The sequence below is a fragment of the Haemaphysalis longicornis genome, unplaced genomic scaffold (assembly GCF_048455015.1).
Source record: "Haemaphysalis longicornis isolate Haplotype H1 unplaced genomic scaffold, Haemaphysalis longicornis Haplotype H1 scaffold_4, whole genome shotgun sequence".
NCBI lineage: Eukaryota > Metazoa > Arthropoda > Arachnida > Ixodida > Ixodidae > Haemaphysalis > Haemaphysalis longicornis.
Window position 1 is genome coordinate 88,157,576 of NW_027526361.1, and position 26,445 is coordinate 88,184,020.

The window sequence follows — 26,445 nt, forward strand, 5'->3', positions numbered from 1 at the left end:
TTAAATATCGCCACAAGTTCGGATTAGCACATTTTCTTAGAAGTAGCATGGTAATTTCATATGTTGCCTGGCGCAATGCGTTTAAAGACATGTGAAACCAGTGTATGGTGAGTCAGGAAAGTTAAAAAAAAATTAGAAGCTTTATTACAATTCATCCTAAACAGCGCTTGACAACACGACAACGAGGAAGAGGGGACACAAGACGGCGCTGTGTCGTGTTGTCCCCTCTACTTCGCCGTCGTGTTGTCAAGCGCTCTTTAGGGTGGACGGATACCAACTAGGCCAGCTGTCGATTCTGTTGAGCTTTATTACAAATTATGCTTTATTACACCTTAACACGTCGTAATGAACTCACAGACACCACGCGTCGACTATTGGTTCGGTACTTGTGTATAAGAGTAACTTTGGTAACACTGCCGAAGCTTGTAGTATGGCTTAGGTTCTAACGGGCGCTCTAGCTCGTAGCACTGATCTCCTTCATGTCCTCTGAAAGCTGACGTAGGCCACTGTACGTTGTAAGAAGGCACGTGTTTGTTTAGGGCGGTCGAGGCAGCTGTCAATGGCTGCGTTCCAATTGTGCAAACTCACATACGAGTTCTGCGTAAAAGGGCTACCTGACGCCGTATATCCGCTGCCTTTTGCAGTGGCGCGCCAAATCGTCGAAAACTTCTATAGATTGGCGGGGGGTGATTGAGGGTACGAAGTTAGTGGCTAGCCGCAAAGGAGCCGGGTGGACTACAAATTTCAGGGGGAACTTCAGCCTGTGCGCGTGCTTTGAAGGCGAAAGACCGGTGATTCTTATCGGCTTATTTACCGTTACATTGTACTGGCATTTATTTCATCGCTTTCGTTTCCTCGTCTTTTGGTACGAATTACTTCGAACGGCAGGCTGGCGACACTTCACGCCACTGCTGACCCAAATTTCGAGTCTGCGCGGCTGGGGTGCACCTGTTCTGCTCTCGGGCCGCCACGTTCACCTGTCACGCAGCTTGCGCTTGTTTACCTTTTATTCCGCCGCTGGTAGCCGGCGGAGATTGTGCAGTGGTTGCTGACTGGGTGTCGGCTGTGGAGACCCGGGTTGACATCCCATGGGACCTTAGTTATGTCTTTTATTTACTCGTTACAGCGTTGACCATGTTTTGAACGGACGACAAAGACAGTTTCCGCACAGTGCGGCGCTTACAACTTTCGCGTTGAAAATAAAACCACCATTCAGAGTGAAAAATATAGCTGCGCAGAAACAACGAAGTTTATTTTATGAAGCATCTCTGGTGAAGCTTCACTAGAACATTGCAACTAAGTTATCAAGTGCAACTTCTGGTAGTGTAGGTTATACCTGAAAAGGTGCGCGCATTCAAATCAAGGCTGGTGTGTTCAGGTTGTAGCTTCTAACAAAGCATAGCCGCTTAACTTTACAGTGACCCAGAAAGGCGTTTTGACGCAGCAGTTTAAATTGACGCAGTTCAAACACGGCATTGAGGTGCATGTATGCTCAATGTCGTGTTTCGGGCACAGGCAAAAGAATATGCCGGGACACTATGCTATTTGTTCCTTAATTTGTTCCTTGGCCGACTTGAGCTGAAAAGCCCACTGAGTTTTGGCGCACGTGACAGGTCGGTGAAAGCATTTCTCGCGTTGTGCATGGAACCACTCAATCGAGGATTCATTCGAGCGATATCAGGGGTTGTTGCAGCACTAAGCCTTTGGCTTATAAAAACTATAATGAAACAACATACACGTAGTCAACCTGTTTAGGCGTACTTAATTCGAAGAGCTGTACGTATTGACTAAAAATGTCGTATTTGTATCTATGTATGTATGTAAGTATGTATGTATGTATATAAATATATTGTACTGGAGATAGCAGTCCCCGACACGACGACATACCTTGCGGTTAGTATGCGCCAATCGCTCCTGTGCAACCGACGGGGTATGCGCCGGAGGAAGGACTACTATGCGCCGCATGATGATGGCAGGCGCAAGGTGCTGGGCGTGAGAAGAAGAGGCACGGTCAGTATCGCGTGGTTCGCTCTAAGAGAACGCACCAAAACATCGGTCTCCGCTACCTCGCCCGTCTCTGGTCTCTGTCTCTTTCCAAGCGTCCATAGCTATAGTCCCCCTATAACCGACGACCTCCAGAATACCGGTCTGGTGCGATAACCACTACGCTACCGGCGGGGCTGTTTCCCCACCAGTTTCTCGGGTATTTATGGTAAGGTATTTTTTGTTTCCTGTACTTGCGGGTGGTACATCGCACCAGACCGGTATTCTGGAGGTCGTGGGTTCGGATCCCACCCGGCGGGCATTTTTTCCCCGATTTATTTCTGACTCAAAAAATTTTTCAACTGTTTCTATGACCCACCACAACCTCCCCCTTGCTTTCCGAGGTTTTCTTGACTGCCAACCTTTATTTTCTGTCTCTTATATATGTATATATATATATATATATGTATATATATATATATATATATATATATATACATATATAAGAGACAGAAAATAAAGGTTGGCAGTCAAGAAAACCTCGAATATATATATATATATATATATATATATATATATATATATATCTTTTAGGTGCTAGTGGTTGTAGACATCATATTACAAGGCACGTTTTGTCTCAAGAACATTTGTTCCTTTTTTTCACCACCGGGATGGGTTAATACATCTCTATGTGTTCCCATTCGACTTTTCCTGGGGTGTATGACGTTTTATTGCAATGCATTGTCCATTCGAAACTAGAAGAAACACACGACAAACAGAACATTCATTGTTCTAAGCTCTTTGCCTAATTCCCACGGTAATATTCTTCGCGGTGAGAGCGCTCATCCCGTTCTGGAACTCGAGTGGAACCTGGAAAGAAATATTAGAAGGACTTTTATTTCTTTATGCCAACAGGAATAAGGTAGTGAACATTCGAAGTGTCATCTGTTGCCACGAGACTGTCTACGATTCATTTGAAACAATCTCATGCAAGCGTCCAAAATCTAATGCCCGAATTAAATATATATATATATATATATATATATATATATATATATATATATATATATATATATATATATATATATATATATATATATATATATATATATATATATATATATATATATATATATATATATCAAAGTTGCAGTCCTTATTGCCAGTGCTGTTTGGCGTTTTAACAGTGTTTTATAGTGCCGAATGAAATAAGATTGCCTTTTTTTTATGCAGGAATAATTAATTGAAAATTCAAGTCAAGAAAATATATATATATATATTTATATAGGAGCAGGAAAAGTGATAGCTTACCCTAGCTTAAGTTGTTTTGTATTGAACAGCGGAAGGGACTCTTGTCCTATCAAGCACGCAGTAATGACAGTGAATTATTTGAGCCACCTGAGTAACCACTTTAGTGCGCCAGGGCCTCCTATGAACATAACGTACACCACGCTATGGCGCGCATCAGCTGCGATATATCAGAACGAGCAGAAGTTCGGGTAGTTTCAGTACACCTGTTGAAATTTTATTGCAGGAAGGAAAAAGGATACGAAAGTTCTTAATATTAGTACTTACATTCAATATTTGTCGCCTAAAAATGCAATCTCGCATATATTCCGAAAGTGGAGTTGACCTGGGCACCTAAACGCCACAACACTTCTATAGACCCGACATGGAAAGAAATTTGAGGAGATCAGGGTTAGAATATCAACGTACAGGAAATGTTTATAGTACATCTTTGCTCGAAGTGTCCTCGCGGTGAAACCTGAAGTAGACGGTCCAGGGCCTTGCAAAAGGAAATACGCTGCGTGGAGTTTTTTTTTTTTTTTTGAAAGCGTGAAGTATCCCTAGTGTTCCCATATAGCAGTTGTTACGTAGGCTGTGGTGGCAGGCGCGAGAAGTACAGGCAGCAAATCGTAGTCGGCGTCAGATGACGAAACACGCAAACAATTTGCATGGTACACAAGTGCAGCTTTCCGGCCCATCACAATTCTTTCAGTGGTAATCTGGACTTATTTAATGAATTGCAAATTATTTTCGCTTGTCTAATATTAGGGTGAAAGCATGCTTTGTGCGCACATTCAAGTTCAGCGCGTAGAGCGACCACGCTCCAGAGTATGGAAGCTATCCCACTGAAATGCAACGGGCATACATTTCTACAATGAATTACCGAAAAAATATTCAGAGTCCTAGAAAGTACTTTTTCTGAGTTAACTTTACCACACGACTCCTCGGCATATGCGAAATATCACTTTTCTGCAATGATTTTATAGGTTTATCGTAGGTCAGAAATTTGTGTAATAAAGCTGTGGATGCCTAAAGCTGTACGAGAAATTTTCAGAGTTCAAAGATCTTCTTGTTACCCATGAAGTCAGATCCCTTAACAGACATTCCTTATCACGTGGAAATATTTATATATAGATCCCCCATTCTTTACTATGTTTGCGTTTGGAGTTCCTTCCATAACGGTTTTTATTGATCTCCTGATTTTCGATCCGCATAAACAGTTAATAAGTAGCGCTGGTGTTTTTGCTTTCCATGTGTGTTATCTAATCATTCGCTGTACTTTGTAACTATAAGGCGCTGTTGATTAAAACACGCAGAGCCTAAGCAGCTTTCAAATTATATCTGCCCCATGGCAACGCACCGTTGTTGTTTTGCACTTACATGTCCATCATCAATGATCAAGCCGACCTCAAAACGACATAGTTTTTAGGATTTCATAAGAGCACTGTTGCGTTTAATTCGTCCTACCCACCAACAGGTATTAGCAGCTGACGGACGTGTGCCATTAGCCAAAACACCGGCAAAACCTTAGTCCCGTTCAGAAGTTTGTAAATTGGCAAGCACTACTTTTACCTCGCAACCAGTCGCAGTCATGCACACCAGCCTCTGAAATCGTAAAGTAAACTGTTGCCTTTTTTCCAGCCGTGTGGAAATTATACAGGGTCATCAAAATTAAGTCGACTTTTTTTTTTTAAATTAGACGCTTAGATTTACGTGAAGACCACCTCTACAGTAAGGTTATGCGCCCGGGGAGACACAGTATGAGGTGGTAAATATTAATGTCGGTGGCTTAAATAACTAATAATAAACAATTACCTATTTAGTGGCTGCAGTAAGCAGGCATGTTTGTATTGAAAAGTTGGACGCAACCGTATTTCGACGCAGTTTCATTTGGCAAAATTCTTCTAGCGAATACGTACTCCGAGATATCGAACTGCGAAGTTTAATTGCCGTTCGCATGATTGGCATCCTAGACACTCAAGACCGGCGCAAAGCTTCTCCCTCTTGTTTTGTGTTTCGATAGCGGTTCCGAGTATTGCAGATTGCGATAACGCTAGCCAAGACTGAAAGGGTGCCAGTTATCACTTTTTCTTATGCATCCACCCAATTGCCAAACTAAACACCGCACACAGCAGGAACGTCACAAAAGGCAGGAGCTTCGCGACGGTCTTCACTGTCTCGCATGTGTAATCATGCGAAAGGAGATTAAACTTTGCTGTTTGATCTCTCAGAGTACGGATGCGCTAGAAAAATTCTGCCAATTGCAACTGCGTAGAAACACGATTGCGACCAACTTTTCAATAGAAACATGCCTGCTTTCTACAGCCACTAGAAAGATAATTATTCAATTTTAGTCAATTAAGCCACCGACATCAATAATTACCACTTAATTCTGTGTCCCCCTTGGCGCAAAACCTCTAAGTAGAGGTGGTCTTCACGTAAATCTAAGCGCCTCATTTTTAAAAACCTGTCGAATTAAATTTGTTTATCATAAAATACCTGTCGAAATAAATTTGATCAGCCTGTATATTCATGATAATATAATAACCGGTTTGCCGCTAACTCTACTCTAAGACGAGAGTCCCGCTGCAGACACCATTTCGTTAAAAACTTTATATATACCGTTAGTGGCCACAGTCCTCAATGCCCTCATTGCGCAAACGAATGCTTAGTAGGCTGGCAACGTAACTTACTTTCGTCTTCTCAGTAAGGACCAGCTGCACATTGCGAATAGTGTGTAGCACACACAACTTGACAGCCTGCAAGGCGAAACGCATGCCGATGCAGTTGCGAGGTCCTGCTCCGAAGGGCAAATATGTGTACGGCTGAATGGAGCCGACGTTCTCATCGCTGAACCTGCAAAGAAAATGGTCAGAGAAAACCTGCGACAAAAGACGGCCTATCTTGTGATGCAGTAATTAAGATTAATTACTGTTCCGCGTCACCTTTCGGGGTTAAAGGTGAACGGGTCAGGAAAGTATTGGGGGTCGTGATGCATGGCATAGACTGGAACGCCCACCACATCGCCCTTCTTCAGCTTAATACCGGTGTCTCCGAGGGCGTAGTCGCCGATTGTAGACCGCTCAATTCTGGAACACCCAAAAATATTGCACGGCGGGCGGGGAGTTAGGTGATAAGAGTCTTATGACCACTTATGTGTCCTGGGTATCAGACTGGCCGTATAAATGTTGGTGCATTTCTCCTTGCTAATGAACTAGACGATACACAGGATCACATTACTGTCTCTTATAACGGCAGAACCTTCTATACTCTGTTTCTTTGGTTGTACATAAAGCCAGGTGTATTATACATGTATTTGGAAAAGAACACAGCATAAGGTTATGTTGAATCAAGTGTACGGAAGTTCCCAACTAGCCATTATTTCCAAGGAAAAACTCGGTTTATATTCGAGGGTGTTCGCGAAACTGTTTTGCGCAAATTTACACCATTTTTACGGAAAATATCGAAGGAATCAACTCCACGCAAAGGTTCTCCCGCTATCCAGCTGTTGCCACTCCAATGTATACATTCAGGTTGTTGTTCTGGCTGGTCAAAGGGAAGTAGAGTGTATAAAGGCAAGTAATGTGTATGATCACATTATCATAAACGCAAAGAGCGTGTTTTTCAACAACAAGCCACTTCAAGTGTTACTTGAAACGGTAAGCTTACATGGGGAAAATGGGACAGTCAGTACAAAAAACAGTTTAAAGGGTCAACCTTATTAGAGCCATAGCGAAGAGAGAGAAAAAGACAGTTCAAGAGCGAAGACTTGTCAAATGAAACAAGGAACTGCAAAAACAAACATACGCACCACATCAAGAGTCATTTTCCTCCGCCGTGTGTCGAAAGTGGTTAAAACATTCAACGCACTTCGTAAAGCAGCACATGTGCGGAAGTTATTCAAAGCATATTTGGAAGCTACATAAGGTTGCCTCAAAATTGGAAAGTAGAAAAAAATCAAAATACACTGCAAACCAAGCCAATGTAGCCGACAGCCTATAACCGCCATTTGGCGTGATTACAAACGCTTCGCTGCACAGAGCACCCACGTGACATGTGTGATGTCACTGCGCGCGCTGTTCTTTTGAGCGCCTGCTAAAACAAGCCCTCCGTTCAGGCTCTGTGGCCTCGATGTAGAGTACTGAGTACTGGCGCTGAAGGCTTGGGTTGGAGCCCCAGCAGGTCTATCTCTTAGTTTTTTTTTTCATTGCCTCACTTTTTTCTCTAAATTTAATTTTTTTTTTTCTAAACTCAAATGTACAGGTTGTTTTTGTTAATAATAGTGATTTGGTATGTTTTAGGTCACGTTAGGTTAGGGGCGCAGCTAATGACGACGTTTAATTACCGTTCTGCATCGCACAAACAGGCATGTCACGTGGGTGCTCTGTGCAGCGAAGCGTTTGGAAATACGCCGCCCTTTGCCATAGTTATCCCATGAGGTGAGGGGGGATTAGCCGGAATAATCGTGCTTATGGTCAATTCATTACAGTATGCAGATGACCGCTTTCTTTAAACTCTTCCGGAACTTTGCCATAGAAACCCGTCGTGAGCATTTGGCAAGTCTTACTTCCAAACTAATTTCAGTTTACTTCAAACAAACGACTACCGTCCCCAAAGCAGGGCGTACGAAGAAACACCCGGCAAACGCGAAAACATATCAGAAAGTTAACCTGGGTGATTGAGAAAATCCGCCGCAGCTAAGTATCTAATATTCATAAATATGAAGAGGCATGGCGAATGTACACAAGTTTCGTGTTACTATCTTCTCAGCTTGCTAGTGAAGTAAGTTGCATTTACAAAAAAAATAGCTGCCGAATAATGGCAACCTGTATGACAGCTCAATATTGGACCACGATAGCCCAACACCTACTACCGTCAATGTATTCTAACCTTCTCCATATCTTTAGGAGACCCATAACATCACCTTCTCAGCAAAATACCTTTGGAGAGCTCTGGGGATTGTTTATAGAAAACTGTTTGACGCTAGCTTCTTGTAACCCTTTGCATATTTTGATGGTAGAACATCGTGTGTCCCCGTTTATATGAGAAAAAAAACTGCCGTTAAATTTTTTTCCAAGTTTCGAACTATAAATACAGCGGGGAAACAAATCATGCCCATTTGTGAAGGCTAAATCTCGGCATGCATGGAATAAGTGCTGAAAATCATAGGTAGGAATTTCATGGGCACTTCTTACTGACGGAGAGCATCAGTATGTTTTTGAGAGCGGAGTACTCGTCTTAAACACGTATGCACCGTGACGCTGGCGACAAACACACGTACGACGCGTCACTCTGAAAGAACGTACACGAAAACCATTGGAAGCCGTCTAATTAAACTAAAGATGTTTTACCGTGAGCCAGGGGGATACATGCGAAGTGCTTCTGACACAACGCAGTGCAGGTAGTTCAGCTTCGTGACCACATCCAGACTGGGGTGCTCCCCCTTGAAGAGAAAGGCACAAAGGACTCAGTGAACCGTCGCACGTTCTGGTTACAAGTGGCTTCAAGTGCACATCCACTCTTACGTTCTCTTAAAAGCGTTGGGCGCACTTCATTCACCGCTCCTGAAAGGTATCAATGTAAAGACACCGCAGTATTTCTTCCGGCTGTTTCGCTCTCCTTGTGGAAGTTTTCTGGATATCTAGGTTGCGTTTTTTTTTCGGCGAATAACTACATGAAGCTTTAAGGCAATTGACTGCCGTTCAGCGCAAGATAGTTCATTACAGAAGTTTTTTTTTTAGTCAGAACTCGCTCTAAGAATGCCACTGTACAAAGCATATCTAGAGAGTTTAAACTGAGCCTTCTTTTGTGTGAATTGCTAAACGTATGGAAATAATACAGCCGTTCGTCGAGATCGTGAACTTCTGGGATAGTCCTGAAAGCATCCGCATATGAAAATCGTAGACACTGAATAAAATTCGGTGGTGGCAGCGGGGTCCGTTTGCACCTCACATCTGCGTTGTTCCATTTTTACGGAAAAAAGCTACGTGAAACTCTTTTTGCAAAAACCGGCAACATATTCCTCAAGAAAATTTCTGCCGCAAATGTGAAGTTACTGAACCTGTTGTAAACGCAAGAGCAGTGGCCCGGATCATACGCACTTAGATGGGGGGGCTCCAGGTACGACAAATCGTTTGGCATCGGAAAACTCTTACTTGGACGCGACAGAACGCCGGCGAGGACGAATCTGGAAGTCACGTGTAGAAGTCAGACCTGCGGCTTTTTTGCCAGAGGATGTCATTCCAGGCCTTGCTGTATGATTATGTTGTCGACGGATTAAGGTTCACCAAGACAGTAAACAAAGTTGAGCACTGACCTTCTATTTTTGCTTCTCGTGTTTTTTTAAAATGAAATAGTTGAACAAATGTGTGTAAAGTTGTGTTCAAAGCAGTCCAAACCAAAATGACAAACGAATTGTCCAAGCATTACCTTTCGATCCACATGCAACACTTTTTTTCTATCCAAAAGAATCAGTTCAATTCCATGTGCCGCTAAGGTTTTATTGGCGCTGTGTGAGAGAGAGCGAGAGAAAGGGAGAAAGACAGCTTTTCATTAGATGAAAGCAGAGAGGTTTGCCGGCACGTTACCGCCTCCATGCTACTATGCAGGGACGGGGAGAAGGAGTAAAAGCCTTAAAAGAAGTAGGGCAGAAGAAAGGGGAAAAAGGAGTGGTTAAATGAAAAAGTAAACACGAAGCCTGGTGTGGGGACGTAAAAGTCCACACGATCTCACAGGTGAAGTTCTAGATTGTCTCTGCGACGCCGAATTCGTGTAAATAGTAAAATAAGGCAATCAACACTTTTCTCTGAGATGATGGAGAGGGCCAGGGTCCAAGGAGACCTTTCAAAGATATAGATCCGTAGTTGAGGCACTCAATCTTTTGTGCGAGGCGATTTCTTTCCTGGATGTATGCCGGACACTTTAGAAGGACATGCTCTACTCTTTGCAGCTATCCACAATAATCACAATAGGGATTTGAAGTTATACCGAGGCGATGGCGGTAAGAGTTCGTGAGTGCTGCGTTGAGACGCAACCGGTGGTAGAGTTTCAGGCTTACTTGGAATCCGCTCTGGTAGCCTCATTCTGAGTCCAGAGTCTATATGATGCATGAAAAGGTGCCGATTATCACGAATAGACCACAGGCAGTATCGCTGTCGGTAGTAGGAAATCAGCCGAACGGGGCAGAATTTATTCTCGAAAAATGTTTTAGCGCTACCACTTTTTCTTGGAGGGGTGGGTCTGTGTTTTCTACAAACTGCTATGCGGGTCCATAGTTATGACTGAAGTAGTATAAAAACAAAGCATCCGCAATGGCTAGAACAGAGCGTCGCCACGCTATCCCCTGGAGACGGCGTGGTGCCCGGTGTGTTGCAGGGTTAAGTTCCAGTGTATTTGAGCAATAAAACACCACGTGTTTCAGCACGCGCTGGATGTGAGCGTTTAAACTTTCGGCGTGATGCAGTGTTCAGCGTTATGTGGGGCAATAATCAAGTGTACGGTCAGTGCCGGATCACAGAGACGATGGGTGTTGCGATCGAGCCCTTCGGCAGCAGCTTCCTATTAGCACGCACACGAACCGACGAACCAACAAACAAATTGCCATGCACGAGTACCCCTAACACAAAAACATTGTACACCACGTTCATGCCCACCTCGCACCCGCAGCCTAGCCCGACACTTGCGCGCCCGACAGGAGCAGAAATATTTTTGCACATCGAGGAGCACGCGTGCCATGCTGTTGCAACGCGAGTACGCCATTGGTGGACGCGAAGCATACTGTGACTCTCTTGGGCTAAAGGCTGCAGTAGCCCCGTACCCGCCGGAGCTTTGTCTTCCCATACGAAGCTTTCAAATGTCTTTCAGTGGCCTCACCTTCCATAAAAGTTGTGAGGCTCCAACATGCAGCCAGCGAAAGTGATCCGAAAAGGTTTTCACGCTCACGCCCCGAACCCACGGCATTTTAGCCTCTTTTATAAGCACTATAACCGTTGTTCACGGTAGCAAATGCTGTAGAAAGAAAAGACCTCTTTATGTAAAACGTTTATATGTTCCATGACATTCACCGACATCGCGGTTTCAAAACGCCGTTATGTATCAAAAAAGTACAAAAAAAAACTACACTTAAGCACGGTGATACTTCAATCGCACGTTTTAAAGTGAAGCTTTAGTGTTCTTACTGATGCCGTCTGTAACCCGAATACGCCGTGCAGAAAAGCCACCTTTCTCTGACGATAATGATGATTGTGGGATACGTGTACCAAAATTAAAACGCTTCGCTGCGGAGCTTGGTGACAGCTCCATTACGTCCCCACCGCTAAATGTGGATGTGCGGGAGAGGGAGGGGGTGACTCACGCTTGCGAAATCGCGATGTAAATAGGCCTAAAGTCATGTTGTGATGTGAACATCGACAGCCGTTACCCACAGGTTGACGTACGATGAGAATGGCGTTGCTCTTCTTTCGATAAGGCTGTTAGCCACAAGACGTTAGGTCTAACTTCCCATTATGAGGTTTAAGACGTTAGGCCTGACGTCAGTTAACACCTCATAGCGGCACCCGATCGAAACTTTTGCTCTATTAACTCCAAGCAGCAGCTACCGATTCGCACAGTACACCCAAAACCGACGTTAGGCTTACGGTGTGCACACCGACAGTTGCTGTGGGTATTCTAGAAAAGAAGTTCGTACCCCCAGAGTAGCACATACTCGCAGTGTGGGATTGACAAACCAAAGAATTCATCACGAGAAAGCTTTCCGTTCAACCATCGTCGTCGTTATACGGACGGGTGCATGACTTTTTTTAATGCTGCTTTTGTTATCACCTTTAAATTGACAAGACTGCTGTTAACGTATTCGGTATACAACAACGATTCCCTGAGTTGTCCTTGTTAGATTGGCGAACACTTTGTCTAATGGTTTATACAGCTCTTCTTTTTTTGTATATATACAAGAGAATAGCTACGATATCTGTGAAGTTTCGGTACTCACGTGGGCGTCGAAGCATTCGTCCACTTCCTTACGCAGCCTCTCTTGTATGTCCGGGTGAATGGCCAGGAGATAGAACGTGTAGCTGATGGCAGATGCAGTCGTATCTTGGCCAGCGACAAAGAACAGGACGCACTGCGCCATGGCTTCGTCTTCGGTCAGCGCTGCAACGGGCGAAAAGAAATGCTATCGCCTAGTGCTTCCTATTCTGCTAATCACCAAATAATTAATTGGTAGCTATCACCACCCGTCGCCGTTGCAATGTGGTTAGGCGTTCGGCATCTGTTCACGAATTGCACGTTTGATTAAGGCGTATAACAATAAAATAAATATTTGAAATTGGCATTCAGTGAAACAAGCCATACAAATCACGTGAAAGCCTACTTATGGGCTACATATGGCGACCGCATTATGCAGCTCTTTATAATTTCACATGCAGGCCCATGTGGCCCACCAGCCGTAGCGGGCGACCCTATTCGAATCTCGTGTTGTTGGGTTCCGCGTATATTACTGGGACCCCGGCCGGCTACCCGGTACCAAGTGTGCCTATATATAATGGGCGGCATGGCATAGTGCGGACCACGTCTGTCCTTGAAGCATAACCTCTTTCTAAGCCACGGCACGACCTCACATGACTTGAGGCGACCGGACAACTGTTCACAACGTGTGGTCGCAGTTCGTGCCGGTTGACAACGCATAGACGCCTGCAGCTACTCGAAGGCACCAAAGGATGAGATAGCATCAAACTGACAATTGTTCTGCCGCATTAAGCTTCATGTTAGAACAGCTCGGTCACTCCCAATTGCCCTTAAGCCTACCAATTAACAGATTTTGCGTGCTGTTTAGGCTTATTATCTTCTTAATGTAAGCAACTTGTTCATTGCCATTCGTGGCAAAGATTTCCTGACAGCCAAATCGGGCGCATTCAAGGCCAAAACTGTCTTGCGGGAACATAAAACAGGCGTACTCTTGTTCGAAGAGAACGAAGCGTCCGGCTTCAGGTCCTCGCCGAGGTTGAACAGCTGGTTGTCCCGTTCAGAGGTATTTTCGGCCGTTGCTGATAGCTTTCCTTCCTGGGCGTCCATCATGAGCTGCAGGAAATCTTCATGGCGCTGATTAGCGAAAATGATTTGTTAGGAAGACAACAGGAAACAGAAGCTTTGTAATCTACTCACAGATTGCTTATCTTGCCGGCTTCGAATAATGTTCTGGCAGATCTCCTTGAAGTAGAGAAAAATTTCGGTGTTGAAAGGTTGAAGCCTGAAGAACTTCGCGATCGCAGGGAAGACGACTGAAAAAAAGAAATTTCGGGTACACCTTAGCACTTCTCAGTGTTATATATGTTAAAGTATTAATGTTCAGTTGGCCGCCTCTAAGTGGTTCCTGGAGGATTGAGTCGGTATTAGTGCTGTCGCATTTTGTCTAAAAGCTTCGCAGCCGACGAAGGGTTTAAGAAGTGTCTAGCGGCTAAAGGCGCCGAACATCTGACGCCAGACTTTTGAGTCAATGGGGCATTTAAGGCTTCCGCACAGATACACACCTCGGCGGCCATGTGCTACGTGGAGCAACCAATGGGGGCTTCATGAAATGGGCCAGTTAATGCTGTCGCAATAATGAGCAACCGAAACAAAACCCTTCCTTTATGTTTTCCGCCACATTGAGCAATAATGTAAGGCCAGTTAATTAAGCGCAGGTATCTTCCCCACACGGTGGTTTGCTGTCCTAGGCTCTGCTCATACGTAACTTTCCAATGTCTAGTTTGGAGTCGTGCAAGCGAGTGGTAAATTGCTTAACGCCGGTCAGACGCCTAGTTTCATGCACATTTTTCTACGTTTCATCACAGAATGCAAGCACGCAACGTGCGATACTCACAGAAAAGAAACAAACGCAGGGTTATGCGCCCGGAGAAGGCCTGCCTCAACTTCGTGATGAACTCGTTGGTCTGGTCTGAGTGAGAATCGAGCCGCGTGGCGAAGGCGCACCTTGCGATTACGTCCAAGGTGTAGTTTGCGAAAAATCTTCAAAAGCGAAAGGAACGAATGGGATACGCATTAAGCCGGATAGAGCAGGAGTCACTTTGGCTCGGGAGCTGCTTGTGGGAACCAGATTATGGCAGTTACCTCAAGTGGTGCCAACCAAAAATAAGAAAGAAAAAACTAAAGCCAGTTCCACACAGTGTGAAATCTGCCGAAACTGCGGAGCACTGGTACTCTGGTGTCGGTTCGAACCACAATGCGCGCTCGCCTGCCAACAGCAGTCCCGTCGCCGCGCCAATTCTACTGTTCGCGCAAAGAAATCGGCAGCTAAACGTCAGCGGCTGGATGCTCCCTACCCTTGCACGAGGGAGAGGAGCACGGCTCGACGAGAACACTGTTCCCTCTGCTGGGGGGCATAGGAACCGCTATCAGCTAGGCCACTGGCGGGTAATGGAAGCGGGTCCTATCCCTGCATAACGCACGACCTTCAGCAGACGGACGAAATGTTCGGCCTGCAATCGCGGCACTGTTGATAAAACTGCCTTTTCAAGCACTGAACAGTCACACTCGAGCCAGAATCCTGGTAAAGGTATTATTAGAAATGTCGCTTGCATTATCTAACAGCAAAGCTGTTCAGAAAACGTAATTTTTAGGGTGCGCAGTTCAAAATTTTAAGAAACTGCCAGGAGTTAACAAAACTAAGAAAATGCCTAGCGCTCGCATGTGCGTGACTCGCGACGACCTTCCAGCGTCCCCTGTGCACATTTGTCAAGCCGAGCATAGCACTTTAGGGACATTATTGAGGAAACTGCTTGGCAGTTAAAACAAACCAAGAAAATGGCGAGCGCTCGTAGCCGCGTGCCTCACGGCACCCCCTCAGCGTCCCCGGCGCACGGTTGTCAAGCCAAGCATAACCAATTGGGGGCTCGGCTGAGATTGGCCAAAAAGACTCCAGCGTTTGCCGCAATCCTGAAAACACTTACTCGGAACAAGAAAGACATGTCATAGCGTACGTCCCTCCCAGGTGATGTTTTATCTCCCTTCCAAAAAATTAGAGAAGCTCACACTTACGGCAACAATGATGTAGTTAAGGTCGTTGCGGCAGCGAAGCAGAAGAAAATCGGCTAAAATCGCGGACTTAAACCTTCGTGATGGTCGGGAAGGTTGCGTACAGCTTCGCTAGCTTCACTTCTTGCGCGTTAGTGTAAGCTTTTTTTTTCATTATTTTATTAAGGAACAAGTAAGTGCCGTCATTGTTGAACAATATGAACCCCAAAATTCGACATTTGCGTAAAGTTTCAGCTAGAATGGAGACGCAGTTTCTGGAGACAAAATTGGGGGGGGGGGGGGGGGGCACTCATTTACCCCCGTAACAACTGTATATACAAAGCATGCTTACTGTTTGACGTCGATATCTTCTTTCTTTAAAGCAGCTTTCTTCAAATGTTCCGCTGTTGTCATGGCACAGTCTTCAATCAAAGAATTCATCTGTGAAACAAAAAAAAATTGACAAATGGCTAAAAATACGACGGGTTTTTGACAAAATCAACAGTGTTACTCAGCAAGTAAGTGCGCAACAAAAGCAAAAGCAAAATTTTCTATCATTATGTGAGGAGCGCTTGGTCATTTAAGCCGGTTTTGAACACGTAAACATGTTGTAGGCAGGGAGCAGTTATCAGCATTCGCAGCAGATGGCTTGTGGAGGTTCCTTTTAACACGAAAGTGTTTTATGCCGGGATCCACAAAGATCTAATGTCACCAGAAAAACGTGGCTGCGCCAGGATTCCAGCCGGCTGCTCCGTCGCCGCAACGAGAGGTGCCAGACGCCTTGCCGACTCCGCTACGAGCTGAAATACATACAGGCGTATGAACGCGCCATGGATCTTTCCTATAACCTCCTGTATTTTGGTGGTGCTGCGTCTACGAGAGGTGAAGCGAAGTAGTGCATCACGATGCGAATGAGCGCCGACAGTTAGTTGGCGCCAGCTGAACTCGTCGCAACGCAACCGTCTGCCGTGCACTCCATGGAGCGCAGTGGTCGCTGAATTCCGAAAGTGACGCCTCAGCAGGTTGGCGCTCGCCAAGCACACCCACAAGACGGCCCCTCAAATCATGCTCTTTCGCTGCAGCGGACCGTGAGTCCACCAAACGATTCGCTGCCAACCCGTTCGGTGTCTCGCATGGGGTGTGAGCGTGTGTGGTTTTATTCGGGTTTACGCAGTACTCCGGCGCGGGCAATCCAGTGTCTAATGTTGATAAGCCTGATGGTATCATGCTGACGAAATATAAATAGCGATGTGCAAGTTCATATCAATGCAGAATAAACATTGAACTGATCCTGTGAAGGCACATCTCACTCTCGTGTTTTAGCGATTCCTATGAAAGAGGGATCAACCCCATTTTTTCAAGACGTCACATGATCGCCCAAGCCGACTAGTCTTTACCAATCGCCCGCATGGATTTGCGCGTAAGTACAAAGTATATCTGGAGAATTTGTTCATGCGAAGGCATAAAAAAATGCGCCGTCTCAGTCAACCTACCATTGCAGATGGTACTAAAAATGGCAGACTGCGCCGAGCCTTAAAAACACATAAAAAAAGCTTGTACTGAAGTCGAAATTCTCGCGGAGGTTGCTCTGAACGAAGTAAATTAACGGCTGCGAAAACGAAATTAGGTACTTTTGGGCTGGGGGTAGGGAGAGGGGGGGGGGGAATCCAGTCACGTATTCTCGGCTGCCAGAAGAGCGGGCTACCCCGCCCGGTCATAACTTGGATTCCCGGACTAGGGAACCACTCCTACTTTATGGCTGAATAAAGTTTCGTACTACTACTATTACTGCCTGACGCCATAGCGGCTCGCTCCCTGCCTCAGTAAAGTTTCGTCCGGCCAATTATCTCCATTTACGCTGTTATAAAGATTACAAGTGGAACTTCCGCGAAATCTGCGTTATTGTTGAAATGCCGGGCGTTACACGGTCGGGGCTGAGCTGGTGCTTGGCAAAGAATTCTACGCATCAAAATTCCACGTAATACTCTGTTTCTGTAAACCATACAGACTCTAACCAAGGCGGGATGGGTGGACCCTCGCCCGCCACTCCATGTGCACGCATACGTTGTCGGGATGCACAAAATTCTCCTTCCGCTCTTAAGTACATGTTTCGCGTCTATTTTGCTCGGTGCTCTTAGCTGCTAGTTTAACAATCCTGCGACACTTTCCTGTGATGAGTTTGTGCAGTAACAGTCACTGCGACAGAAATAATTGGTTATAAGTTGTCAAAAAATCAAATCGAATTTTTTTATCTTGTCAAAGATCAAAAAATGTGAAAGCGGGTTTTCTGATCGTCTGATAGCTCATTTGGCTCCTTCCAAAGTGCATTTTCTGATCGTCTGTTGCACCATTTCGCTCCTTCCTACCGTGAATCCCAAACGTGAGTTTCGCTCTGCATACCCCAGGTGGCGCCGTCGTTAGAACATCAACTTGCGCTGGCTCGCACGTCCAAAGCAGCCGCCATTTTTACATAGGCGAAAATCGTTTTTATTTATTTTCAGAATAAACAGGCAAGTACCGTCGTTGTTCCCGCTATCAAACGAAATAGACCACAAAATGCGACCTTCGTGTGAAGTTTGAGCGCGAACAGAAAGGCGGTTCGCTCAGGAAATTTTTTAAAGTGTTCCAATTATCGCCGCATCACTCTGTATAATGGGGCGATAAGCGCCTGTCAGCGGGCTTCGGACCGAGATCATTTTAAATAGACGCAGAATTCGAATAAACGATTTCGCTGTAAGGAGAATTTACTATTTATTTTCCAAGCATGACGTTCTCACCCCGTGTTGTCTTAATCCGAGGCAGGGGATGCGGATCGACATTACCTTCCGTAGCTTTCCCGTGGAGAATGCAGGGCTTGCGGCCGGCCTTATCTTGCGCCATTGCTCGACAGGAGCGCCAACCATCATGTTGTCCAACAGAGGGTCGTAAAATTTGAAGAGCTGTAAGAGTAATACATCTTTTGCGGGTATGAACACAAATGCAATACTCTAACCCAAATTGCACCCCATCTCCCCCCCCCCCCCAACAAAAAAAAAGAGAAAAAGACACGCTTGGGGATTCCACGAACATGTTCCGTGGTTTTGGAAGCGGCGAAGGTGCAGTAAACTGACCTAAGAGTCAGATCTTTTTGTGCAAACCCATAAAGCTTTTCGGTTCGGGAGGATTACGTCTGAATCCTTGACAGACAGATAAGCTTTTGTATTACGCGTTTTCATCTAAGTGCTGATTCTAAAGCGTAGCCGCATCGCTGTATAATAACAGTGTACCGGAATCGGTCACTATGCATTAACATCATCAACAACAACAACAACAACAATGTTCAACAACAACAGCAACAACAAAAATTGGCGGCGCATCTTCCGATTTCGCGGCAAATGTCGTAAAAAGACGATAATCTTCTGCCGCCTCTGCCACGTAAATTACTCCCATCTATACCTCGCCCACCTCTCATGCGTCTACCCTTTGTTACGATTCTCTAACGATAAACACGGAGGAGGTTTGATAAGCATCACGGCGAGCCGGCCTACTTGAAATTGCTTCATTATTGACACTTAGCGCACACAAACGGGGACAAGAAAGGAATACGGGGACAAGCGTTGTCCGCGTTTTCCTTTACTGTCCCCGTCTGAGTACACTAATTGTCAAAGATAACATTTGCTAAAGTCAATTCGATTTTCCCGTGCTCCACTGTTCGCGCCATCTACTGGAACCGCTCTCATCCATGGCCAAGCTAGTATGCACGTGTCGAGTGACGTGGCCAGGCGGCAAACCACGCATGCGGCAAACCACGCACGCTACAAGGCTGCACTGGCGGGGGCGCCGGGAGGCTACCAAACGACGCTCTCGGCGGACCTCGCCCATCCAGTCACGTGTGGCGCATCTGCGGTCAAATGATGGTCAATTCCTCCGCGATGGCGAAACCGCTGGACGAGATTAGTACAGGTTTGCTTTACAAGAACCACAAGAAAGAAAACGGCGCCAATAAAAAGGAATAATGACGATATTCGAAGACACATGCTTCCATCTGGACACGTACCAGTGTAGTCACAACATCATTACCGCCGACTGAATGTACGTACTGCCTTCCATGCGGCACTTGTTCTACCAATTTCGTCACTGCGGGATATGCGGCGATGGACACTGAGCCGTTTACATTGATTGAAGTAGTGAAGCATGGCGGCGCACGCAATGCTGAAATACAGTCGGTTCTTGATCATTCGAAACCTAATTATAATTTTCGATTAAATTAAATTTTCGACTAAGAAACAATGTGCGAGCCTGGCAATTTCGCATGCTATCTAATGGCAGTAACTGCTCGAATATTCAAAGCTAAAGCCCATTATATCGGTTGCTTGCAAGTTTTTTCGTATAAAAGCATCGAGGTTACCATCACTTCAAGATAAAATTCAAGACGGCCGCTTTCCTGATGGAGGCGGAAACCAAAAACGCCCGCGTGTACGAGATTTCGGCGCACGTTAAAGATCCCCACGTGGTCACTGGCGCTAGCTATGCATGTCTCTTTTTCGATGTCCTCTCCCTTCTTGGTTGCGCACAGCACCCTGCGAGCATTTTGCGTGATGGATGCCCTAAGCTTCGTATTTGGCGATAAATCTCAACTATAAAGAGAACCCCTACGCTCGGCTTGGACGTAAAACCCAAGTTTCTCAACGAAATCAAGAAGGGAGACGTGATGCGGACTAACTACGCTGTCCTTGTGGTTTTGTTTTGTTGAAGTTTCTGTTAACTCGAAGTGTTTCGTGGCACCCGCGGACCTCGTAGTAACGCGAATCGACTGTATACATTTTAAAATTTTACACTAGCGCTTTTGCATCCACTGCATCACAAGAAGTGCCAATAATAATTCACTTACCCTTCGGTTGGGCACACTAGGAAAATCTTTGACCAAAACCTGCTTCACCAGCTCGGGTTCTCCGATGAACAGAATAGCATTGCCAGCCTCGAAGCCACTGTGATAGAGAAGGGGCCACAAAAACGATAGTACTAAAAAGGAATTACCGTAATAAATCACCTACTAGTGCTTTTAACTTCAGTGGCGTCGAGAAAATTCTGAAAATCGAAACCGATAGGCGGGTTCTCTGCGGTACGCTTTGTGGTTCAATGCCGTATACACGTGAAGTATTCACAAGGATTACACTATTTTTACCAGAAACACTTCTTTCAGGAGCTTAGTAGAACCGCGTTACAAAGATACTATTTGGCAAAAAGCAATATTTCCCCTTAAACGCTAACTTAACGAGAGTGATTTGCAGAATGGTCAGACGTTCCTGTCCATTGACCCAAAAACAAAGCCATCACTCCCTTTAAATCAAGCACAGATATCTTACATAGGAAAATATTGAACCTGTAACAATGTTTCATGTTTTAGGGTAACTGTGAACTTTGCCGGACGCTCAATAACTTGAAAGTAATTAGTCACGAAAGGTATGCGACGTCCAGAAATAGTGTACGTGAAACTCAAAAGGGTCAAAATATAGGATATAAATTACACGTGAATATAGTGCAGAAAATACGAGGCAAGTTTTAGTGACAAGCTTTGTGCAAATTGCAGTGAAAGTTAAGTAACACCTTCAGAGGCATAACGCAGTGGCGTCTGTCGATAACCGCGCGTGCAGGCGGAGGTAGGCCGTTGTACCCTGGAATATATCGCCCCCTTAGAACAATAATTATTTGCTTCTTTTAACACTGAGAGTTTTTTTTCGGCATTAAAGTTAGGAAGTAGTAGTAGCAATAAGCATTTAATAATGTAAGTTTAAGGGTAGGGATATGGGTTCTGCGTCCTTGGTCCAGGAGGCCGTGAGTCCGCGCCACTTCCAGGGCTTTAGTGACGAGAGCCTGTTGCCCCGGCGATGATTTCGTCAGTGCGGTCTCCCATAGTGGCGTTCGCTGGCGGGTGGGAGTTGTGTGCGCAAGAAAACACAATGTGGTAGGTGGTAATGTGGATGCCACAGGGCTGGCAAAGGGAGGGGAATATGTGGGTGAGGATTGTGTGGTTGTATGTGGGTGAGGATAGTATGGTTATAATAGGCTGCATTATTACAACAAATGGGTACACAAAATAAAACATGCTGCAGGAATCAATACATTTGTGACAGAATACAAATGATGGAAACGCTCGACGCTTTCAGCGTGTACAGATTCCTCCGAAAATGAGCAAGAAAGGCACAAGAAGGTAAAAAAAACAGAAACATAAAAAATGGCATATTTTACTTGAACAATAATCGTGATAAAGCATTTCCAAATCAAAACTGGGGGGGGGGGGGCGCACCCAGAATATTCTTGTAGATTTATCCATTCAAATGTGGTTTTCGGTATTTATTAGACATCAATATTCGCAAACTTTCATAAAGAAATTTCTCTACGCAGGAGGATGCCTAATTGGGATCTGTCTTCATTCAAACCGACAGCCCCAATAAAAATTTAAATTTGCGTTGTTTTTGAGAAGTTCTGCCTTTCCCGCAGGAGAGGCCACCCCAAATGTTTGCAAATGTGAGAGGAGCGGTTAGTAAAAGCATGCTTTTCAGATACTACGTTGTTAATTCCGCATGAAGAACCTTGCAGTGGACGACGAGTTACGTTTCCCGGCATGCCCCGCGCACAATAATTACCTTCCCGCACTCGATCTTCCCATCTGAATCGATACGCACCATCCCCATGCCAATGCCGCGCGTTTCGAAGGTTGCATGCGTTGCGAAAATAGCTATCCGCGTATTTAGCGGCAACGTTTTTTTAGGAGATGTTTCAATGCCGTAATCTTTTTAGCCCTGTCACGTTTATTAGGATTCGCAACCGTCAACGTAGGTGCGAAATACTTCGCGGCGGAACACTGTATGGCAACGAAAGGGTCTTTAAAGAACTGAGACCGAGATACTGGACACTCCTACACAACTTACGTGTTCCATGAGTCCTCGCAATGGCCACCGAAACCAGCCACCCACAGAAGACAACGTGAAGGACAGTAACCGAGAATGGGCGAATAGGTTTGTAAGAACTCCGTGGTTGGCGTGGACGTTTTTGAATTGCCACTTAGGTTGATGTAATTTTGTACATATTTACCTATTTATAGAGTAATGGTTTCTAAGATGTGTAAGCGCCCAAATGCCTTGCGTACCCTCACTTTTGCATTGGCATTGCAGTTAGGGCACTAACCATCTGCGATACGCACCTGTAGTGGGGCTTCACGTGCTAATGTTCATTGACACACTAGGTGATACATAGGTCATACTTAGGTGATCATAAATAGGTGATCATAGGTGATACTAGGTGATACACACTGCGGTAAGTGTGCATATTCATTGGCATGCTGGGTTTCGAAAGTAGTTGAGGTGCTCACCCGAACAGTTTTCCGTATTTTTTGTACCTCGTATTGTCCACTTCATGCATTGGCTGAAATGAAAAAGCACGAAACAATTATGAATTTTCAAAGTTATGAACGGGAGAGAAGTTTGAAAAAAAGTAGTGAGGTCGCTAATTGCGACAATAACGTATCCGAAGGGATGAAAAAAGACGGCAGAAATTCTGGGCTTGTCTTCTAATTCGCAAGCGTTCTTACGCAGTACGTGGGTTTGATCAACCTTACGCTTCTTTGGTAGCACTGAGGGACGACGTCCACCCAGGGGACGTCTTTTTATGTGCTTTTTATTTTGTTACGGCAGATAGGTGAGATTGATATTTGTGGTTTCGGGACTATATTTTCAGTCTTTATCTCTATTTTAGTTGGTATTTTAACTTAGATTTTAGGTAACCACGTAGGTGTGGGCGCTGAGTAGATGCGCTCTGGTAACTTGGTTATTTAACCCACCCATATATCCCCTTTCTATATTCCTTCACACCTACTTGCGCTACGAGCCTCCTCGTTGAATAAAGACAATCAATCAATCTATTTTCTTGTTTGTTTTTGATTTAGTTAATCGCGTGAGGGCTCTTGGTTACGTAGACCTTCGCGATTTCGATGCTTCATTTGAAGATTTTTTTTCTTTTTTGTGAGCTTTTTGTGACCGACGACGGTTGCCAGATTTGTCCATTAATGGCTGAATTGCAGATTTGGCAATATATAGCCAAATTGGGGGACTTTTTGTTTTGTTTGGATACATATTTCAGTCACTTGGGCCAATTTTTTTTTTTACATAGAAAAAAATTGGAAATCCTTCTCCATTACTCGAACGGACTCTAGGTGTAGCAATGAAGGGAGTTGTGAAACTGTAAAAGTTAAAATATAGTATCTGCAGTGCATTTCTGAATTGTTCCGGCTGATGCCCGCATTTTGTTCAGGAGTCATGCATTAAGAATCGTTTTATCCTTTGGACTATATAAATAATTACCGCCTTCTTAGCTAGTCGGCTAGGATAATGTATTCGCAAATCCGCAAGAGGAGGTTCAACATTTTGAGAATGTTTGAGAACTTGTGAAAGTTACGCATCAAAACAAAAGCCGATATTTACCATAAAAAGTTGAAAATTAAAACTCTTAAAGCCGAGACAGGATCAAAGTACAATCTGGTATGACATCACGGTGGTAATTTGTAAAGCGTCTGATAGTGATGCAGGGTGGATTCAAAGCGCCCATTGACTAAGGAGGACTTTTGGGTGAGTTCCTACCCCATTGCATATCTGTAAAACTTCAGAAAATTTGACTCAGGACAAAGGAGGGCGACAGAGCCTAGCACTCCTCCCTGTCGTCTTCACTCATCCTTCGTCTAAATTTTTGCAATTTACACGTACGCACAATAATTCATTCGCAATACGTAGGAACGGTTGGCATAGCAAGTAAAGTGACAACGAAATGCTGGGGCCATTGCATGAATGCCCTAAAATGTTTGGAATTAGGCTATTTACAGCGCGCTATTTTCGTGCAATAACACGCTGAAATTTATTAGCGCTTCCTATGGAGAGTCTGAATGTTTATCTAATGTATGACAAAGTAAAAAATTGAGCAGGGCAGAAGGCGTCAGATTCGGCACATACAGAGAACATCAGCTTCAGAGTTGGGCCAAAGACGAGAGCGTACGGCTCCGATGTAACGTTTTCGTCCCTCCAGTGATTCCGCCGCCTTGACGCATACCTGCGCAAACAACAAACCATTCAAACACCCCCCCTTATTTTGAAACCATGCGCTGCCGATTATTATTTTTTAACGCTTTTTGCAAAGGAATGTTTTCAGCTCACCTGTATGTATTCCCCCGTAAACGTAGTAGCGCAAATATTGGTCCAACCCATTTGTCACAGGGCTGTGCACATCGGCAGCAGGCATTGAAGCAAAAAAAGAAGATGCGTTCGCGTTGTGAATTTCCCATCGTTTTTCCGTTACAATTGCTGCTATATTCGACCAATTTTCCGAAATCTATATTTCTCATTGTGGCCCTATCTTTTTAGCCTGCAGCAGCCGTCCCTAAGTCTTGATATTACTGGGATGCCAAGTCTGTCATGCCATAAAACTTCGCTTTGGTATAAACACTCCCGTCCTATTACCGACAATAAAGAAGGTAATTACACGCCACGAACCTACCACTGGCTAGTATTACGGTGGATCCTCACAACTTTCGAATAATTAACATAAAGACGAGAGCCTAGTCGGAGCTTCTTTTGACCTGCTCTTAACTTCGTGTTGACCTCTCGGCCGCGCCCGTCACCCCAGCACCCTGCGGAGCTTGTTCCGAATGCTCGCCACCGCCAGGATTCTCCTATACTTCTGCTGTTCAACCTTCGTTTGACTTTATGGCAACTACCGCTACCACTTAACCAGCCCTCTCGGAACAAACAAAAAAGAAAAGATAGACGCCGACAAGTTCAAACAAAACGTACTGACGTTTCGGCTTCCAGCACGGAAACCTTGTTCACAATGAATGCATCACCAGAAGTGGGTCGTTTAAGTGGGCTTGAGTAATCGCTGCAAAAAGCGTGCGTAGATAGGGTTTAGATTTACCTCGTTACGATTGACTGTGTTAGATGTGGTCTGAATTATTAGTGATTCCAGTTGAAACTGTCATTTTTTGCTGTGATGCTGTCATTTTTTTTTTCTGGTGCGACGATTCTTGCGTTGTCCCAATCAATCTTGTTGTCATTCACGACGGCGTGTTCGGCTAAAGCGTTATTGCGGACGCTCTTATTCTTTACGTCACGGGCGTGCTGCTGCAGACGAATCTTGTAATGCCCTGATTCCCCGATATAAACACCGCTGCAGTCCGCGCAAGGTATCTCGTATATTACACCGGGGAAACGCTCCTTGGGCAAGCGGTCTTTGACTCTGACGAGCTCATGGCGCATCTTTTTGGCTGGAACGTGGGCCACCTGCACGTCATATTCCCTTACGACACGTGCCAAACGAATGTATCCTCCCGGCCAGACGGGATTACGTCACGCTCTCGACTTCATAACCAGCCCTCTGAACAGCACCCTTCAAAGCTCGTTCCGCTCGCTTAACATCGCCAGGAGCATGCTGTTTGCACAAGTGAACTGAGACGGGCTAGTTGGTGCATGATGCCACTGCATGATGCATGATGCCACATTATGGCGCTGTTTTTTCTAAGTGGCATCATGCTGTTTGCCCTGTCGGTACCTTCACTTCATAGGGCGCCCGTATTGCCCGTGCAGCAGTGCCCCACCCTGTTTTGGGGCAGCTGTTTCATCTTCCCGGCGCCCACTGCGTCACCCTTTCTCAAAGCCCTTCTCCGTGCCTCCTCCCGCAATGCTGTTTTCCTTTCCTGGAGCGCAATGCCGTGTTCACTCCGCGGCTATAGCATTTTTCTGGCGCTGGATCCCGGGATCACGCTTCCTAGCTAGCTCAGCTGCATTTTTTAAAGACGACCGTCTTTCTTTCGCTACTGAAATCCACAAAAAATACTCACAAATACAGAAGTAGGCAGGCTGTTGCAGCGAGCACTATCCACTCCACAAGGCCAAGGGACAAGGCCATGTTTGATGGTGACACGCGCTACGCAGTCTAGGTGGTGTTGGCTATATGCAGCGGTGTGTCCTTACTGTCATTCCAGACGGGCAAGTCTTCCTTCGCCGAATAAAGCAGTACAAGTAGAATAATGAAGCAAGTACACACGACGATATCGGTCACAAATGCTAAATGAACTGTTTATAAGCGAAATTAATGCGGCGGCACCACCGGCGTCTATTGTACTCCGCTGTCTACAAACACAGAGCA

At 45.1% G+C, this 26,445-nt stretch overlaps 1 protein-coding gene across 1 annotated transcript; it reads right to left on the reverse strand.

The window, feature by feature from the left end:
* Window positions 1–2,570: 2,570 nt before the first annotated feature.
* LOC144178992 (cytochrome P450 3A41-like) lies at window positions 2,571–26,445 on the reverse strand. The gene is made up of 14 exons (XM_077707152.1): window positions 26,138–26,445; window positions 24,258–24,354; window positions 22,628–22,680; window positions 20,147–20,243; window positions 18,099–18,215; window positions 15,629–15,717; window positions 14,126–14,271; window positions 13,429–13,544; window positions 13,221–13,365; window positions 12,257–12,417; window positions 8,622–8,713; window positions 6,216–6,359; window positions 5,964–6,126; window positions 2,571–2,853 (listed from the first exon to the last, which is right to left on the reverse strand). The coding sequence occupies exons 1-14, from the start codon at window positions 26,203–26,205 to the stop codon at window positions 2,776–2,778; spliced, it is 1,566 nt and encodes a 521-aa protein (XP_077563278.1). The 5' UTR covers window positions 26,206–26,445; the 3' UTR covers window positions 2,571–2,775.

What these genes read in the sequence shown, in the direction of transcription:
- LOC144178992 (XM_077707152.1), bottom strand. Translation starts at nt 26,205, where the DNA reads ATGGCCTTGTCCCTTGGCCTTGTGGAGTGGATAGTGCTCGCTGCAACA. An exon ending in ATGTATCCCCCTGGCTCACG is followed by an intron (nt 6,360 to 8,621) that starts GTAAAACATCTT and finishes TGGGTGTTCCAG; the next exon opens with AATTGAGCGGTCTACAATCG. An exon ending in TCCTTACTGAGAAGACGAAA is followed by an intron (nt 2,854 to 5,963) that starts GTAAGTTACGTT and finishes ATTTCTTTCCAG; the next exon opens with GTTCCACTCGAGTTCCAGAA.